This window comes from Pezoporus wallicus, unplaced genomic scaffold (genome assembly GCF_028554395.1).
Source record: "Pezoporus wallicus isolate ANWC-B61680 ecotype Strahan unplaced genomic scaffold, APGP_CSIRO_Pwel_v1 contig_6814, whole genome shotgun sequence".
NCBI lineage: Eukaryota > Metazoa > Chordata > Aves > Psittaciformes > Psittacidae > Pezoporus > Pezoporus wallicus.
The window spans coordinates 2,629,413-2,648,187 of NW_026639755.1; the positions used below are offsets into that span (position 1 = coordinate 2,629,413).

The 18,775-nt window shown below is 44.9% G+C and overlaps 1 protein-coding gene across 1 annotated transcript in view; it reads right to left on the reverse strand.

Annotated features, from left to right (window-relative positions):
* EPHA1 (EPH receptor A1) overlaps positions 1-18,400 on the reverse strand; it is a 32,894-nt gene extending 14,494 nt beyond the window's left edge. Inside the window, exons 1-4 of the mRNA XM_057415996.1 lie at positions 17,558-18,400; positions 14,356-14,423; positions 2,815-3,090; positions 831-1,221 (exon numbers count right to left, since the gene is read on the reverse strand). Of these exons, the coding sequence (XP_057271979.1) occupies positions 831-1,221; positions 2,815-3,090; positions 14,356-14,423; positions 17,558-17,651 (829 nt within the window). The 5' untranslated portion in view covers positions 17,652-18,400. The remainder of the gene's footprint in view (positions 1-830; positions 1,222-2,814; positions 3,091-14,355; positions 14,424-17,557) is intronic.
* Positions 18,401-18,775: the final 375 nt, after the last annotated feature.

Sequence of the window (18,775 nt, forward strand, 5' to 3'; positions counted from 1 at the left end):
CTGTGGTGCATGGATTCCTTTTTCTGTATGCCTTAGCTTTGTGCCGTACGGCTCTGACAACAACAGCAGAGATGTGCTTTTACCTCCCAGTCTGCAGTAATACATATTGCCAAAAAACCACACATACCCTCTTGCTCTGACACACACACAAAGCTGCTCTTTAGCAGCTGAATTTCGTGCCCTCTCTGGCAATGGGATAGCCCTGCACTGCTTGCTCCCAACAACCCTGGCTTGCTCTGTGGCTCCAGTACCTGGTGACTCCTATGCTTGCTAATTGCTCTTCCTCAGAAATGAGCCTGGCACCTACGTATTGTGCAATGTGCTTTACACCGTTTCCCATGGCAGAGGAGCCATCCCAGTCTAAGCAGAAGGGGACACAGAGGAGAAACTTGTGTGTGTCCCCCTGCCCAACCTCAGCTTTCTAGTCACAGCCAAATACACTGTTTCATGCATCTGACCCCATGTGCCCTGAGAGAACAAGGCTGCCATTTAGGGGTTGGGAACCAGTTGTTGAGTGAGTCAGTGTCAATCACACAGTTACAGCTCGCAAAAACTAGCTCCAGAGCTGAAGGTTCCTGGATGAAGCCCAACAGGGAGCGGAGAGGTGTGCGCAGGTCTTACACCTGACACGAGGAGAAAAATCACAATTGGAAAAGAGAAGCTAAGGAGGGGAGGGAAGGTATAACATATCTCTAGCAGGCACACAGGGCAGGCAAGACAGAGGCAGACCATACTAACTGCTGATACCACTTTATGCTCACAGATGCTCCGATCTCTAGCTCCCTGGAACTCTCCCGTGGCCTGCAGCCAATGGCTGTCTGCATACTCACCTACACAGCTCCCATCGACTTCCTCAAACCCCACAGCACAAAGGCATTGGCCCATTGGTACCAGCCACTCGCCATCAGTGCTGCAGTGCATCCGGGGAGGAGAGCCCTCTTCTTCAGCTGCATACTCCACGCAGACCCCGGGTACTTCTGTCAGCCCTTCCGAGCCTGCTAACGTCTCTGGAAACCGGGCCAGGCCCCGCACAGCCTCTGGGCAAGTCTTGTAATACACCCGGACAGACACCATGGCTACGCAGGCCCCGGAGTTCTGGAAAGCCAAATAGAAGCCCCGGCGAGACAGCTTCCCAATGGGGCACACTTCTGTGTTCAGCTGCATGGCACCCGATTCAATGTCCCTGCTGGTGAAGCTTCGATCTGCTGCCACAGTGTTGAGCTAAGCGAAAGAGAAAAAGACAATAGCTTCAACCATCAAGCAGGTACCAGCAGCTGAGCTACCCATGCCTCTCAAGCTTCTTTTACTAAAGCCTTTTAGAGGCTTTATGGTCAACTGCTTCTAAAACATTGCATGTTTGCTTTGCACTTGGAAGTGGTGTTAACGGTGGGATCAGCAGCCTTCCTTGCATGTATACTTTCCATCATCTCTTCAGCTTCTTTGCAGTCATTCACTGGTCTTATACAGTACCTTATGTTCTGGGTCTCTGATCTCAGAGGTCTTTAGGAACAGCCCCTTAATGGAGCAAATCTCTTTTCTGTGATATTTTTCTTTGTTTGCAAATTGTGGGCAGTAAAATCACAATACTGCGTGGAGCTGTGATTTTAAATTCACCGGTGAATTAGTCACCTGTTTCTAGGCTGTATTTGATGCAGGTTAGATTATGTACTGCAAGGTGCTTCTCTTGGAGCACATAACATGTTTCAGCACTGTAGATACTTGGGTGAAAAATGCTCCCACACTCTTACGTTCCCCCTGCTTCCACAAACAAAGGATGAGAGTGACAAGAGATGCTTTTGATGCTTGGAAAGGCCTCTGTGACATGTGATATGGAAGACCTGCTGGACTGCAGGTGGGGTGGCCTTTCTTCTCAGAGGGGGAGCCTAAGTGATCCTCTCCACCGCACGCCCTCCCTATTGCATGAAACCACCCACTCTGTGTAGTTGGATGGCAGATGAAAGGATCTGCATAGCAGCCACATCTGGCACTGGGATCATTAGGCAGGTTTAGGAGTTGTGGAGGTATCCTACAAATTCATAGGGTAGGCTACAGGGGAGGTGGAGAAGCACTGGTGAGGGAGGGGGATCAGTTACCAGATTCTCCTGCTCTGCCTGTCATGGCTTTACTGTTCTTTGTTTTCATCACGCCACTTAAACCACAGAGGAAAGGGCAGTCAAACGGCTTCTTTTAGGACAGAACTGGGTTATAGAATTTCCTCCACAAAAAAGCTGAGGTTCCCTGTTCTGCAATTCAAATGTTCCCTTGGCAAGAGGACACTATGTTGGGGGAGACAGTAGTTAAAATCTAGCAGTGCTAAATACCTTCATATGAGGGTGAATTTCATTTTAGCAAGGCATCACCTCCAGTTTTAGAAAATAAGAACCTGTATCTTGTAACAATCAGAGTAAATGATCAAGAGCACAGAGACCTGAACTGGATTCTGTTCTTCACTTGGTCTAATCTTGCTTTGTTACCCAAGGCAAATCAAATTCCTTTGGCCTCTACTATTTCCAAAAATTGGTGTAACCATCCAGCACTGTTACAACCCTTTAAAATCCTTACCTATGTGGTCTCCGGTTAATAAGTACTTATATAGAATGAGGGTCTGATCTCTTTTGAAAACTCTTGTGCCTCTTGTGGCAAAGACTGTTCTGAGCATCACAGAGGGCATAGGGGCAAAGTTTATTCTAAGGACAATGCTTACTATCCCTGCCCCTCCCCAGATGCTGGCTCTGCTGGCCTACCCCACTCAGCAAGACACACCTAGTTTAAGCTGAAAGACATGAGTCAGTCTTCACCCCCAGCGCTACAGACCTTAATGAACAGCGGGCGGCGGAACTGGATCCCGACATCTTGTTCAGACTCCATGTAATAGAGATTGAAGGTCTCTTTGCAGGTTACCACTTCACCTTTGAAGCTCTTGCAGTCCCGCACAGTAAACTTCAGCTCCACATAAATGCGTGAGGCTGCCTCACCCCGATAAATCCAGTTGGTGCGAAGCCAGTGATCAGTGTCACCCTCGGAAAGCACGCTGCAGTCCTGGTACATATAGACCGGGGTACCATTTATCATCTGCTGCACTTCACTCCACTGCACCCAGGGTAGAAGAAAACACATTGTTAGACACATGTGAGAAAAATTTTGCTTCAAGCATGACAAAATCTTGCCTAAAAGATTGTTTCTCATATAGCACTCAGGGCTCAAAGCCTGCATAGGTAGAAGGTCCCTTACACTGAGCAAAAGCTGCATCTGATCTAGAGCCCCATATCTACCTAAACTCTTTACACAGGGAGCAAAGAGGATACTGTAATTTGGATCTGAGTTATGACAAATTGAAGGGAACCACTGTTCACAGACCCTTGCACATGCCCTTTATCCCACCTTAGTTGCAGTTTGTTTCTTCATACACTGCCTTATCTTAGATTGAGAAAAAAGCACCATTAATCCCATGTACTGGCCACTTCTCTCTACCAGTGTTTATATTCAAAGTGCACAGTAGGACATACCATATCAGGACTATTATCTGCCCCTGAAAAGAATGCACAGCACCTGGGGGGTAAGAGAAGAGATGCCCTGCAACAGTGAGAAGATCAACTGCAGAAGGACTGTTCTAGAGCAAGCCCTTATTAATTTGGAGCTCAAACTTCTTTAAGTATGATCTTTTGCAAGCCCTAATTTAGCTATTAAAATTCAGTTGATTTTCCTGACTTCATATAAGGTTCTGCTTCTTCCCCAGACAAATAACAGCTGGGAGGAGGACATGGGCCCAAGTGGTTATGTGACCTCACTGATACTATTTGTCTGAATCTCATAGGGTCTGATACATATTTTAATGTATTTTGCTGAATTGTATGTGGTTCTGGTTTTGTTTCCTCACCAGGTCAGGTATGAAAGGCAAATACTCATTTTTGAGTAAGTCACACATGAGAACTGAAAACTTGGAAAGCAAGGTTTTGTCCACAGGGAAAATAACTTAGATCCCTTTCCCCACCCCACCATGCTAAGACTGCCTTTCTCATTAAATGTTTGATCAAATTAAATTGAAACAAGTGCCCACATAGGTATTCACACAAGTTTAAGCATCTTGGTTTTAAATCAGAACCCAGGTTAAGATGCAATCTGAACAAGGCCTTAGTTTCTATATTACTCGAGGCTTGTCAAGTCGCATTCATCCAGCACCACCACCTCCTGAACTCACAGCACAACCTTGCAGCCCCTCTCCTAGCTTCTGGTAGCACAGACCAGGTCACTCTGCTAGTGGAATGCAAGAGGTGGACCCACAGAGTGCCAAAGGAGGCTCTGCTTTTAAGCCATGCCGTAGAGCATGCCTCCCGTGCAGCCCCACTCTGAAAACTATCTGAGTGCTGTCTCCAAGCTAGCAAGCCCTGCTGATAGCACAAGCTTTTATCTGGCTGATTCCAGCCGTTCACCTAAGTGTATAATAGTAGTCTCCTCCTAAGTAGTTCTGTGGATGGTATCTATGTGCCCCTTCTTGTTTTGTTTTTCTCCATGTAATTAATCTCCAGTGTTACCCCATCCTCTTAATCAGATCCATCTGGCATATTTCTGCACTTCTACGCTTTTTTCACTTACTGGAAGTCAGAGGATTTAGGATAGCAAGAGAAAGAAACAGACTGATGAATCCCAATGGATCAACCAGAAGGGGCAATCACTTAAATCACTTCTTGCACTATTTCATTTAAAATCTTCTGGAAATTGTGAATTTACAACGCATCCTGAAGTATATTGAAATAGAAGAAAAGAAGCTAAAAAGGAAAGTAAGAGCAAAGCAGCTTTCATAAGAAACTGCCAATGTTAGGACTAGCTTTTAGAAGCATTTTTCCATGGGAGCCTGCCTCCACTAAGCTGATGGGAAAGGCATAATTGCATTTGAAGGCCGAGAGTTAGACAAGTTTCCATTAGCACTTTATCCTAAGGCAGTAGCACAGACAGGTGTCACCAGAAAGCAATTTTTGCATGTCTCACCGAAAGAGATGAACTATTGTGATGCATGTCCTGAATAGACCATTTTCAAATCTGAAGTGATACAGGACCAAAGTTTCACTTTCAATAGTGACAACTCCAGCAGAAAAATGCCAGAAGAAATCCAGCTGCTAACTCCTGTATTTCTTAGCTCATCTCAGCCCAGATCCTTCCAGACCGAAGCTCTTCAGGGCAAAGATGCTTAGCACTGGCTATTGCACAGTTTCATATGCAGCGTGGTGCAAAGAAATAACAAGGGATTCACACTTGGGTTTTCCAGACTCTATTGCTGGTGGGTAAAGGAAGTAAAATGAGGCTATTATTTATGCTAACAATACAGAACTATTGTTAAATATACTTGTGACTTCTTTTTGTTATTCAGTGAAGCTTTTAAATTCAAAGCAGTAGAGGAAAACTGCTACGTACAACACAATAAAAGGGTGGCGAGTGAAGTTGCTAGGCAACTGTCTCACATCCTTTAAGAATCTGCTGCAAAATCAAATGTATGCCTCTGATTTTTAACATAATGCTTTTAATGAATGTGTGCTAGTCTGGCTCAATCAGTATTAATTACTTGGTTCTCTAGTTTGTCTGCCAGTGACACTTGAACCAACCTCCTTTGATAATACAGTTTCCTACCCATTTCATCCAAAACACTGTATCCTTACTCCAGTCATCAGTTCGACCATAGGATGGGAAACATTCTTTTAGGAGAAGTGGGGGACAGTGCGAGTCAGACTTCCTCATTTTAACAGTGAGTGAACTTTGGGTTTATGATGCTACAGAAAACTTTCTCATGAGATTCAGAATCATAGAAAAGACCTAGGTTGGAAAGGACCCTTGGAGATCATCTAGTCCAATTCCCTGTTCCAAGCAAGCTAAAGAGTTCTTCAAGTCTTCAGATTTTATTCTTCAAAACTCCTTTTAAGCTCTATTAAATTTAACCTCTTTTTTAAACTGGTTTTAAACTAGAAAACCTTTTAGAGTTCTTAAAAAGTTGCTAAGAAAACCAAAGCCAGTGCATTTGGGAGAGAGCCATAAATTCGTAGCTTTGATTGTCTAAAAAATGTAAGAATGTAGGCATTGGATTTGAGAGCAGAAGGTGTTCTATATTTCTCAAGAACCCATATAATAACACAGGAATTTAGTTCCAGAGATTTGTTCATAAAGGCTTGGTGTGGTGGTATAATACAGAGCAAAGTAATTCCAGCACAGCAATTAGTGTTAAGTGAATGACAACCTCAAAGCAAAAGTATTATCTCAATAACCTCAGAACGCTGCAAGTGTAAGAAAAAGGAGGACAACTGTCCTCCCGATGCTGGGTTGGATTCAATATGAAGGAAACAGTGGTGGAGACAAGCTGTCTCTATGAAATGCCTTGAATGACAGTCTGGAAGGGCACCAGTAGATACCTGTAGTAAACAAAATTGGTTTAGTCTGCCATGTGAGTAAAAATCCAAAGATAAGATAACGTACATGCCTTTTAATATCTGCCTTGATCAACTCTCAACTGATTATACAGTTAGAAGCTTTGAAGCCTAAGGAAGGCTTACTCTGCTTTGAATATAGATGAGACCACTCTAGGTTAGGACTGTGTCAAGCATCCTCCACCCATCTGTGGGCTACTCTTCCTAGGAGCTGCCATAAGGTACAAGATGGAAACAGAGATATTTTTTATGTCTTCTTGGAGCTACTGTCTCCAGCTCTGCAGGCATCAGAAAAGAGGTATCTTTTTGTTTTAGTCTTTGTTATTGTTGTTATGTGGGGAGAACAGTGAAAGCCAGTAACTTGTTTGAGTTAGACAGTTGCACTAAGATGAAAAGACCGGCTGAGTGTACAGCCAGCTACAGCGTACCTGTTCTTAGTAAGTGCATCTCTTTCCCATCAAATTTGCAGCAGAATTCAGAGTACCATTTTAATCCATGAATTCCCTTCCTGAGGAAAAATCACAGGGTCCCAAAACCACAATCTTTTACAGCACCAATACATCACTGGTGTGCCAAGCCTGAAACCACATAGAAGAACACACACCACTGAATGCTTTCTGCCTCCTTCCCCTAGCACCACCTTTGCCTGTGGAGTCTCTTTGACTTTCGTATAGTAGCATTTGCATGCTACCATGACCAGGAAAACCTTCCTGGAATACAGTCAAAGTTGAAGGCAGTTGTACATTACAGGTTCGTCTGTACTACATTCTTAGTGTCTTAGTGGAAAGACTGTGACAGTAGAGACAACGTGCTAGAACCTGCTGTCATATGATGAACAGCTTCTCTTGAGCTGAAATACCTGTAACAGAAATGTGTCAGTAGGTAAAGCTAGACCAGCCAATCAAAAATAGCAGCACCACAGTGGTGTTCTGACAGTATTCCAGAATGAAGTTTCTGTGCCCTTGCATTGAAAGTTTCTCCATAGGCTTGCGAGTTCTTTAGCTGGTGGGGAAGACAATTTAGACTATAATGATGAAGTGTGGTGACATCTAGAAATTTAAATTCCTATAAAGTCCTATAACTTTTAACCTGAGAACAGCAAAGAGGCTGCTTTTATTTTTTTGACTGTTTGGCAGTGGTCAGGGAAGTTTGATTTCATCACATCATCACAGAGTCTTTGACACAACTGAAGTGATGCTTATTTGTCTACAGTGTCCTTCTGGGTGGGATGATATATTTTTTCACCACAATGATCCACTGATTATTTTCAGGGAGGAACAGCTAAATTATGTAATTACTTGTCCTTTAGGGCACTAGCACATAGGTCTCCATCCCAGCCATCTCTTTCCAATTTAACTTGTACTCTGGTTCTTACAGGAAGATAAGGTGCTAATGTGAGCCACATAGCTCTGGTGCATTGATTACAGAGCCTGTTCATCAAACACAGGATCTGCTGTCTGCTCATTCTCTGAACAGTCTGGCCACATGAATGTCTTGGACAAAAACAGTTTTGGTCACAACAGATGCTACTACATGAGAGATAATGATACTCTAGTCCAACATGTCACCCAGCTGTCTTGGAACACTTGTTTTGCATATATACCTGTTTTGCTAACACCCACCAACAGTATCAATATCTACAAAAAGGACAGGAGTGGAAAATTAGATGGTATACCTTAAAAGTTCAGAACTCATGGCTCAAGTCGTATTACCAATATGGCAAATACTAGCTCTCATGTTAATTTTGCATTATATTGTACCTTGCATAGAATCCATTATAAATGGAAGTGACTATTTTTTTTCCTCTCAAGGCAAAGCACATCTATGGTGTGAGTTACGATTTTGTATGCTGTGTCAAGTATACTTCCAGTATTTTCAGAGAACCTGGGAAATTAATCTGATGACAATGGACAATACTTGCTCTGTTTGCATAGGTTCCTTTTAAAGATGGAATCCCACACATGGACAGAGTAATTATGCCTTTTCTTTGAGAGAAACTGAACATGCCTGGAGAAAAGAAGCTGAAGGAGATGGCTGTATGAAAGCCACAGTGAGGAGCTGAAAGGCTCCAGGTCAAGCATAGAGAAACCAGGAACTAGGCCTTAGAAGCAATGGAAATAACCTTTCAAGAAATCAGAGGATGATTTCCTGGTAAAACCCAGGCATAGTACAAATTCTACACTGCTCATTTTTATTTCTCTTTGGGTAATAGACCACATCAAATACCTGTGACCTGTCGGCAACTTTTATATCAGTGACCACATGATAGGTGGTTCTAGCAAGGCTTGTGTTCCACCAGAATAAGAGGTCCCAGATATTAATAACAGTTGATGATGGCTGATTTCTGTTTCCACCTCTTCTGTTCACATAGGCCTGGTCATGAGGAAATAGCATTGTGGGCCACAGCCCTCAACCTGCAAGTGGTTCCAAAACAGCACTCCTATTTTATTAAACCTGGGCAGTTTACTTAATGAGACATCTTGGTGTCTTACTCAGATAGTCTTACCTGGAATAAGTCTCAAACAGATTTTTGTAGCATCCAAAGTTGGTGTGAAAAATAACCATCAGAAATGCTATTATGTGCATCTCTTTGCACAACTGTTGACAGTGCATGTCCTTTAGATCTAACTCAAAGGGATGTCATCACCTCCAGATGACAGAATAGAATAGAACCTGGAACCTGGAGTAGAGTAGCAGTATATACCTCAGGCTGCTCTCAGCTTAAGTATCAGACATTAGGGACTGGCTTTTCCAAGTGAACAGGATCTGAGTAGGAAAAAGGGACAAATGCTAGTGCACTAAGTGTTGTGACTCCAAGGGCAAAGAAGACGGCGTTCTGAGCCAAAGCGAAGATGCTGCACAACCATGACATTCATCACCATGGCTGCTCAGGCACTACAGCGGTGACAGTACTGTTGCCTAGCAGCTTCAGGAAGCTGATTCACCATTTTCTAGATGTTGAATGAGAGTGGGCAAGATTCATTGAACTTCCTCATGTCAACACAAAAGCACCACAAGTTAGCTGGAGCTTTGAGATAGATACGTCTGCCTAGAGCATGGTCCTCCAAGAAGCGTAGAATTTGTACTATGCCTGGGATTTACTAGGAAAGTAAACTTTGGGACTGAGAGACATGGTAGAAACTGAGAGCAACACTCTGAAGTATGTGTGGAAGCAAGCAAGAGTATGGAATAAGCAGAAAAAAAGATTATGTCCTCCTCTCATAGGAGATTGAGAACAATGGCAGCCTTGAAAGGAGACTAACAGAATAATGTAGAAGCTTTAATAATACTATGATCCATGCAGGAATGTAATTTGGGGAAAATAAGCTCCATAAACCAGCTACCAACTGAGAATTGAGCATTGCTGTATGTTTAATGTGTAGTAACACAGTTTGGGAATTAGTAGCAGCAGCAGAATTCATGTGATATTCTGAAATAACAGATATCCAACTTAAAAACAAAGTTACTATAAAAAAGGACTCTCTTAAAAGGAAAGACAGCTGTAGAACTGGTGAAAGCATGCCTCCCAAGAAAACATACCAGCTAAAGAAGAATGAAGTGTGTTTAATTTACTACCTATTCAACAGCATAGAGGCAGAAAATCATATTGAGATGCCCAGTATGCAGCATCCTACAGTACAAATGGCTAGGATCTTAAGTAGCCACTTATACTCAAGAAAGCATGACTGGATTATGCAAATACTATTCACATCCACAAAAAGGAAATTGGAAATAGTGGACAAAAGGAAAACTTCAAGATAGGCCAATAAGCTGGGGCTGAAATAATCATAGCAACTAAAGAAAAATATTGGATTGCCCGTTATGTTATATCATAGGCCTACATAAACAGATACAGAAAATCCATCGGGACAGAGATTACAGAATTCAAACCATTAAATCAGGTAAAACTGGAAGGATCTTTTGTGCTTGGCCTGAAAATTCAAACTCAGAATGCTAATGAACAAACAGTGAAAAACTACCACATAAACACAGAAAGATTTAGGTGGGAAGAGACCTCTAGGTCTCTCCTCCAGTCCCCTACTCACAGCACGGCTAACTCCAAAGCTGAGTTGGGTTGCTCAGGATCTTGTCTGTTGAAAGCAGAATGCAAGGGGATAACATGACTCCTCACCACCAACTGTTCAGATTATACTTGAAGCAAAATAAGAGAGAAATAACATGAACAGTGGGATTGAGTGCACTCCCAACAAGTTTGCCAACAACACGAAGCTGTGTGGTGCGGTCAACACACTGGAGGGAAGGGATGGGATCCAGAGGGAGCTTGACACGTTTGAGAGGTGGCCAGTGCCAACCTCATGAAGTTCCACAAGGCCAAGTGCAAGGTCCTGCCCCTGTGTTGTGGCAATCCCAAGCACAAATACAGGCTGGGGGAGAATTGATTGAGAGCAGCCCAAAGAGAAGGACTTCGGGATGGTAGTTGGCGAGAAGCAAAACATGAGCCAGCTTCAGTGTGTGCTTGAGCCCAGAAAGGCAACCGTGTGCTGGGCTCCATCAAGAGGAGCATGAGCAGCAGGTGAAGAGGGTGATTCTTCTCCTCTACTCTGCTCTGCTCTCATGAGTACCTACAGTACTGCATTCAGCTCTGGGGCCCCACCATCGTAGGATGTGGACCTGCTCACGTGAGTCCAGAGGAGGGCCACAAAAATGATCATAGGGGTGGAGCACCTCTCCTATGAAGACAGGCTGAGAGAACTGGGATTGTTCAGCCTAGAGAAGAGAAGGCTCCAGGGAGGCCTTGGAGCAGCTTCCAGTACATAAATTGGGCCTAAAGGAAATCTATAGAGAGACTTTTTACAAGGGCAGGTAGTGACAGGACAAGAGGTAAGGGCTTTAAGCTGAAAGAAGGTAGATTTAGATTAGATAGAAGGAAGAAGTTCTTCCCTGTGAGGGTTCTGATGCGGTGGCACAGGATGCCCAGGGAAGCTGTGGCTGCCCCATCACTTGCAGTGTTCAAGGCCAGGTTGGATGGGGCTTGGAGAACCTGCTCTAGTGGAAGTTGTCCCTGCCTGTGGCAGGGGGATTGGATCTAGATGATCTTTAAAGGTCCCTTCCAACCCAAACCAGTCTGTGATTCTATGATTTAGAAGCTGCTAAGAAGCAATGCTACTCTGCCTGGTAACTGAATTTATTTATGGTAAGATTTGAGAAGTCCTTTTTGGTCAGTTTCAGTGTTTTTACATCAGTTCAAGCAGTTGGGCTGTTTGTGCAGCCTGGGGAGCCTTGAAGAAATGTCAGAGTAAGTAAATTCTGGACTCCTGACACCTTCCAAGTGTTCATCACTAGCTTTCGAATGTATGTTAAAAGATGGGAATCCACCAGTAGTATTGTAATACACCTTCCCATGCCCAACTGTGTTGCTGTCTCAAAACTTCAAAGGCAAATTTGAAGAGATGATGAGAGGGTGAAGGTGGTAAGATAGGTAAGAAAGTGACTGTAGGAACTACAGTCTGCCTTTTTAAGGACTTAGTTTTCAATAGTAGCTTCAAGTGAATTCTAAAGAGTTACTACAAAGCAAGATAGCACAGACCTTTTAGCAAACAAAATTCTGCAGACATTACTTAGAGTACAGACACTTTCACTTAAACACTACCTTTAAGCTTAGGCAAGATGCCAGTTAACATACTCTAAAAGCCCAGAAAAAGTATCCATGCTGCCCAAAACTGACTGGTGTACAGTGTGGTGTTCTTAGGCTGAGCATGTGTTAGCAGAAGCATTGTCTATACTGGATACAGACCAAGTCTAACCATGAAACAATCACATATGACAATCCATTGTCATTGGCTGAAAGCAGAGAGGAGAAAACAAAAGGTATAATTCTGATTCCACAGAATTATCCAACCTCTTCTGGGCTATGCTCAGAGACCTTGTCCATATAAAGTATGTAAATTCTTCACAGCAAATTCCTCCTCTGTGTGATAGCCATATCGACACAAATCCAGCTAATGTATGGGAGATCTCTGGTTAGGCACAAGTAGCAGTGTTACATGAAATATACTTTTCAGCTCTGTATGCAACACGGTTCTGAGGTTTCCAGTCTGTTAATAATCAAGCTAGGCAGGTACTCAGTATGAATCTTAGCTCTTTTGTGTCAGAAAATGTTCTGAATTAACCTCAGTTCTCTTTGGAACATATTTACTTCTTCAGTTTTGGAAGAATGGTTTCAGAAGCAGTTGTTCCAAGTTCTGATTCCAAGAGAATCACCCATTGTACCCTTTTTGCTTGTGGCAGTTTGTCAGCTTTCCACCTAATCGTGGTTGGGAAATGACGTCATTAGACAAATCCCTGCAAAAGAATTGCTCATCAGAAGTCAATGAATCCATTCTTCACCCTCTGTTACTTTATCAGGCCTCAGTATTCTGATCTATTATTTTGGCTTGCTCTCAGGCCACATTTTCCAGCATCCTCTACAATTCCCAGTTACAACTACTGTACTTTAAATGTACATATATTAAGCAGTAGGTGTAGCACAAGCACAAGGGTATGCCAGCTCCTAGCACTGTGCACCTCCTGTGCACAAATCACATGTTCTGGAACAAAGGTTTTGTCTTCTTTCTATCAGATTATTTTTAGAATGCACTTTTCAGTGTTTTTTTTTCCAGTCTCTTCGAGAGGCAGACTTCATCCTGAACATGCCTAGAGCATAGTATTGGGTTGAAATTACCACACAGACAGTTGATGGGGACAACAAAGAGAACAATAGGCAAAACATCTTCTCCATGTATGTCTCACTAGGGCATCTGTTCTGAGTAAGGTATAATAATAACCAAAAGAGCTGCACTAATGAAACAAGTGCAGTTGTGCCAGTACAGGATAACCTCACTGTCTGGCTCTGGTTCACCCAGAAAGACTACCAGGAGGAGGCTGGGGTGAATTTAAACCAGCCACAGCACATTACAGAGGAAAGTTATGATAATGAGTTAGGAACAGGCTGAACTCAGGTCTACTTCATAAGCGGCAAGGGTAAAGACTCTTTCTCCACAGGAGACCTTGGGACTTGCTAGAAAGATAAGAGCATGGCTGAGGGAATGGAACTACGCATTAACTAACATACATCCTTCTAACTAAACTACTGCAGTGAAGTCCCTGAATTCCCTTTTCCTTCCACCACTCCCACGGTCCTTCTGTTACAAAGGAAACCATCTTCAATACCATCGGTTGTGATGCTAGAGGGACTGCTCAGCTTCATACAAAATAGCTGTGCTTGTACAAAAATAGCTGAGAGCTCAGCTGTCTTCTGGGGTCCAATTGTGCAGTGGTTTCAGGAATAGATTTTGAAGCACTTCCATCAACTCAATTTTAAAGTCATGAAGCAAAAGGAAGTTCCTCTGTCATTACCAGCTGTGTGTAAAGGCCTAGAACCTTGCAGCCCACCCAGTAGTCCAGATTCCTGCCCCAAGAGTTAACAGCTATTTCTTAAGTCAGATGCCGAGTTGAAAACTGTTTAACTGAATCATTCAGTTTAATACCTAAGGGGTGAAAAGACAGCATGACCTTAAACAGACAAAGATGCTAAATTCTTGAGAGACTTGGAGACAGAAATTATCTGCCATGGCTATTTGCCTGGAAAAGGAGACATAAGATGCATTTGCAACATGTTAGAATGAAAAACTGGGTGATGATTTTTTCCCCTTTTCTCCATTAAGTTTTATTACTTCATGGAAACAATATATTTCAAGGACATATTTAATCATTGAGAGTTACTGGAAGTCAATAAGTATCAGTCCTTAAACAACTGGCTAGCGGGTGAGGCTGCAGAGGTGAAGGGGCTGCAAGGAAGAGAGGCTTAGAAAGCATACAATGCACAGGAGAGGTTGGAGCTGCAGAAGCCCAGTTTTGGGAGGCAGAGTGAAATTTCAACTTGGATTATGCTTTTCCACCATTTAGTACTCCCAGTGGCTCCCCTTCCTTGAACATGTGTACTCACCCCTACTTCTGGAGGGTCTGGAAGCCAGCCCAGTTCACCCTGCGCAGTGCTTGTGTCAAGTAGATCCACTGAAAACCAAAAGAAGAGTGGGGGGGGAAAGTCAATGACCCAGCTTACATGGCCCATGGAATGACCTCATCCTCTTTTTGTCACAAAGACTGCACTTCCTCTCTCAACCCCACATCTTTTGTGACCTTTAACCTTCAAAAAGCACAGTAAGAGGATGGGAATGATACATGACAGTGCAGTGAGTCAGGTTTTCCTCATATTTGAGTCCCCCTCCCCTTCCACTCTCATCTCGCATATAAAAAATGCAACCCCGACAAATTCTTCTGCTTCCTAAAGCTACCTGAAAATGGGAACAGGAGGCTGCAGCCTATTGAAATGGGAACCCAGCATTAGCACCTGAACACATCTTTCCTCCAAATAGGAAGGCAGCAGACAAAATGGATGAAGAGGCAGGCAATCAAATAAATTACCAACACAAAAGATCAATCGGTGTTGCCTAGAGGTACTATTCAGTACCTGAAACTCAGTGGGTAATACAGAGGCAGTGAAGGGACTTACCACTGTCACAGCACCCAAGCGACAGGAGAGGCATCAGTTGCACAAACTGCTGAGCCCTCTACATCTACTCCAGGCTACCTACCATGGGCTAGAAATCGTTTCACTCTCCCCCCCTCCAACTGTTTTATCCATGATAGCCAGAGAATAATGGCTCCCAGCCACAGCACTGCCACCTCTTGCAGAATTGCTCTGCATGGCTGTGTTAAGCCTTGGCTCCTGGAGTCGTGGGACAAAGGAGAAATTCAGTGGTATGTTCATTCTTATCCCTCAAAGAAATAAGAAAATGTGATCAGAGATTACCCTGAAGTCCTGATCTGAAGAGAAGTTAAAAATCTATCCTTTTGTAAGCAAACAGGGAGAAGAGAGAATAAGCTGCGCTGCTGGATGTGCAGCTTTCTGCCTGCCTTTGGGTCTGCCAGTGTTGCCAGGACAGACTATTAGTTTTGGTGCACCTATCGCATGGGTACATAAGGCAACAGGAAAAATTCCTTGGATTCCCTTTTAGATGCCTGTAGGTGTATTCGGAGGGGTTATTTCTAAACACAGAATCATAGAATGGTTTGGGTTGGAAAGGACCTTAAGATCATCCAGTTCCAACACTCCTGCCATGGGCAGGGACACCTCACACTAAACCATCTCAGAAAAGAATTTGGGGCTGAAAGGTAGCAGGGGGGCATTATTTAAATGGTATTTAAATAACCAGATTTCCTCCCCCTCATCTGACTGCTTTACAAATACTGCCTGCCAACTATAAGTAATAGTGTAAAGTGCAGACCAGCAAGAGTCCTGTGGAATGAGGAAGCAGGCTGTGGGCCCAGAATCAGAGATAAGAGGGATTGAGCTGCTGTTCTCACCTCTGAAACACTCTTTCATGATGGGGAGAAGGGAAAAGCAGGAATCCAGGTTTTGCAAGTTCACAGCATTCACAGCATGGTCATATGGCAAAACCTTGCTAGCCACAGACTCCCTGTCCAGACAGGGCTCCTCACTCCCTTCCCTTCTGCTCTCAGTTTGAGATACTATACTTGTGTTGTTGGCTCCCAGGGTGAGGTAGCCTGTCCTTCCAGAACCATCACCCAGATAATATCTATCCCACGCACTTCAGGCCTGAAGCAGTGATGTGGAGGTGAGAGGGGCTGCATGGCAAGTTCTAGCAGAGCAAGGAAAAAGGAACTCTGAAGCGGTTGGGATAGGAACCTTGCAGAGCCCATCTGCCACGCTGCTGGGCTTCAGCTGCTCAGTGCCCAGTGGAGCAGGCAAAGTCCATTCTCAGCAAGTACCTCTTGGAGCGAAACCCACAACAGAGATCCTCCAAGGAAAGTAGGAATGTGTCAGCAAGACTACAAGAAAACAGGGAGTACGAGAACTCAGGTAGTCAGCAGCTGCTAGCTCTTGGGTCCACAAACTCACTGCTAGGAATTCACATGGCTGGCTGGCCACATGGGAGGAGGTCTGCCCAGGAAGAAGAAAGACTTCAGATAAAAGAGGATGCCGGGGAAATGAGCTGTTCCCAGATAGACATGTTAAGGAAGAGTGCATCACAGACACAGCCCAAATGAGATGGCTGAGATAGGGGAGAAGCTGGCAGGTGAAGTCCCTGTCTGTTACTGCCAACTACTGGTCACACACTTACGGAAATCAGAACCTGCTTGGTGATACCTTGTGTTACTTCTCACCTAGTCCGGCCTTCTCCACAATGTCTGCTAGCTCTGTCCATGTAGCCGGATCCTCGATATAAATGTGCTTGTCAAGAATGCTTTAAAAGAGCACTTAGCACTCACAGAGTCTGAGAAGAGCCCATGGCTGAACTGCTAGTTATGACTAAGTCCTCTCGACCGAGAGCCTGGAGCAGCAAATGAGAGGGCTGTCGTTGGGATTGAAAAGTCCCAACGCTCCTCACTGTGCAAAACAGAGTAGAAGTGTCCGGCAGGAACTACCTGCAGGAGGAGGTAAGGAACAGAGCAGGGATTTACTCCTTCTCTCTTCTCTATTAAAAATTTCCATTCCCCGGATGTTTCATAACCACTGTGCCAAGATGGAAGAAAAAAGATCACTACGTCCAATAGAAGGGACTGTATGGAACAGGGAAAGGAAGGAAGGGAGTGTTAAGAAAAGAGGTGGAAGAGCAAACTGTAAAGCCCAGCTCTGGGCTACTTACAGCAGTGGGGTAGGTGAAGGAGTCTGTCTCACCTTCCAAGCCTCTGCAAAAATGACTGTCCTCTTGCTCACAAGGGTTAACTCCCAAAAAGGCTTCCCAAGGAAACTGTGGGGTGTTGGCGGCAGGAGGCGGGGGGAACTTTCTGAGTTTGTGTTTAAACTTGTTATCTGCAACACTTGTGTTTAAGGCAAACAGAGACAGAATTCTCTTGGATCACTGGATGCGCAGAGGCATTTGTGCTTCGACTGGGAAGGGGGAGACACACCTGGACTCAGTTCACTGAGCCACCGTGATTCGGTCGGGGTTTGCTTCCTCTGCGCCTACCTGCCCTCCCTAGAGACCCCTGTCCCTCTGCTGTCCCCGAGGCCCCACACGTGTTCACCAGACCCTGTTCCCTACCGCTCCGAGAGGTCCCCTTCTACCGCTCCGCCCAAGCCCAAGCCTCCAGGCAGAGCAACTGGTGGGTCCCCTGCTTACCTTCTTTCCCTGGCACCTCGGGAGGAAGGAGAGCCCAAAGGAGAAGGAGCCCAAGGGAGAGGTCGATCCCACTGCTCCACGTCCTCAGCTCCATGCGGGCTGGAGAGGGGGCCTGGCTGCCAGCCCCTGCCTGCTCTGCTGGCTCAGGCCTCCGAGCCTTGGCTCCTGCTCGCAGCGCATGAACCTCTCCTGCAGCCTCCCGACTGGAGCGCACACATTGCACAACCTCCCTTGCCTGGCCCACAGTTATGATGAAAGATCAAGGCAAGTGGGTGGAGAAGCCGTACTGCCTTTACCTGTTTTAAAGGGGCTGGTCACAGACTTCCCATCTGGCAGGCAAATAAACCCACCTTAAAGGCAGCCACCTTTTCCTGGGAGCCTCCCTCCACCTTTGCTCCAGTCCCGTAAGAGGCTCCCGATTGCCACCTCCTGGGCAGCCCTCGCCACCGTCCCCGCTCATGCTCCTGCTTCCGCACCCCTTCTGCCGCCGGCTCCGGGCCGCTCTGCGGAGCCGAAAGCAGCCCGGACACTGCGATGGGGACTGCTCGGTCCGTTTCCCTGCGGTAATGTGGCTGATGCCGTCCTTGCAGCAGGTATTTAGGAGGATTTTCCTAAGTCTGTAAGCAGTGGAAGCGGCCATGGCTATGCCACAGAGCAATAGCCATGCCGTTTTATCTGGCAGAAGTACTGTTTTTCTTTCAGTAAGTGCCTCAGCATCAATGAACAGTGCCTGCTTTTCAATAAGAAAAAAATCATGGGAGAGGAACTGAGCCAGGATTCTCTTCCTATGTAGGAAAGATTTTAGTTTCCTTCCCGAAGCACATAAACGTGAAATAACTTGCTTTATGTTGTATCTCTTCTGCCATTCGTAAAGGATGTTACTCCCACCCATACACAGCTTTTCCACCCTTCCCCATAAAATACAGATGACTTTTTTCCTCCACTTGCTGTAAGGCTGCATTCCTCTCGCTCTCTTCCTCCTCCTCCCCAAGGAAGCCTAAAGAAAGGACTTTGTCAGGATGGCTATTGAAGCTAGGGGATCTCCACCCTTGGAGATGTTCCAGACTCACCAGGACACAGCCATGAGCAACTTGTCTACCTCTGGAGTCAGCCCTGATGTGAGCAGGGGTTGTGACTACACACCTCCTGAGGTCCTTTACATCTACATTTTTGTGGTGAGTTCTGTGATTCTCTAACCATACATCTTTGGCAAACCCA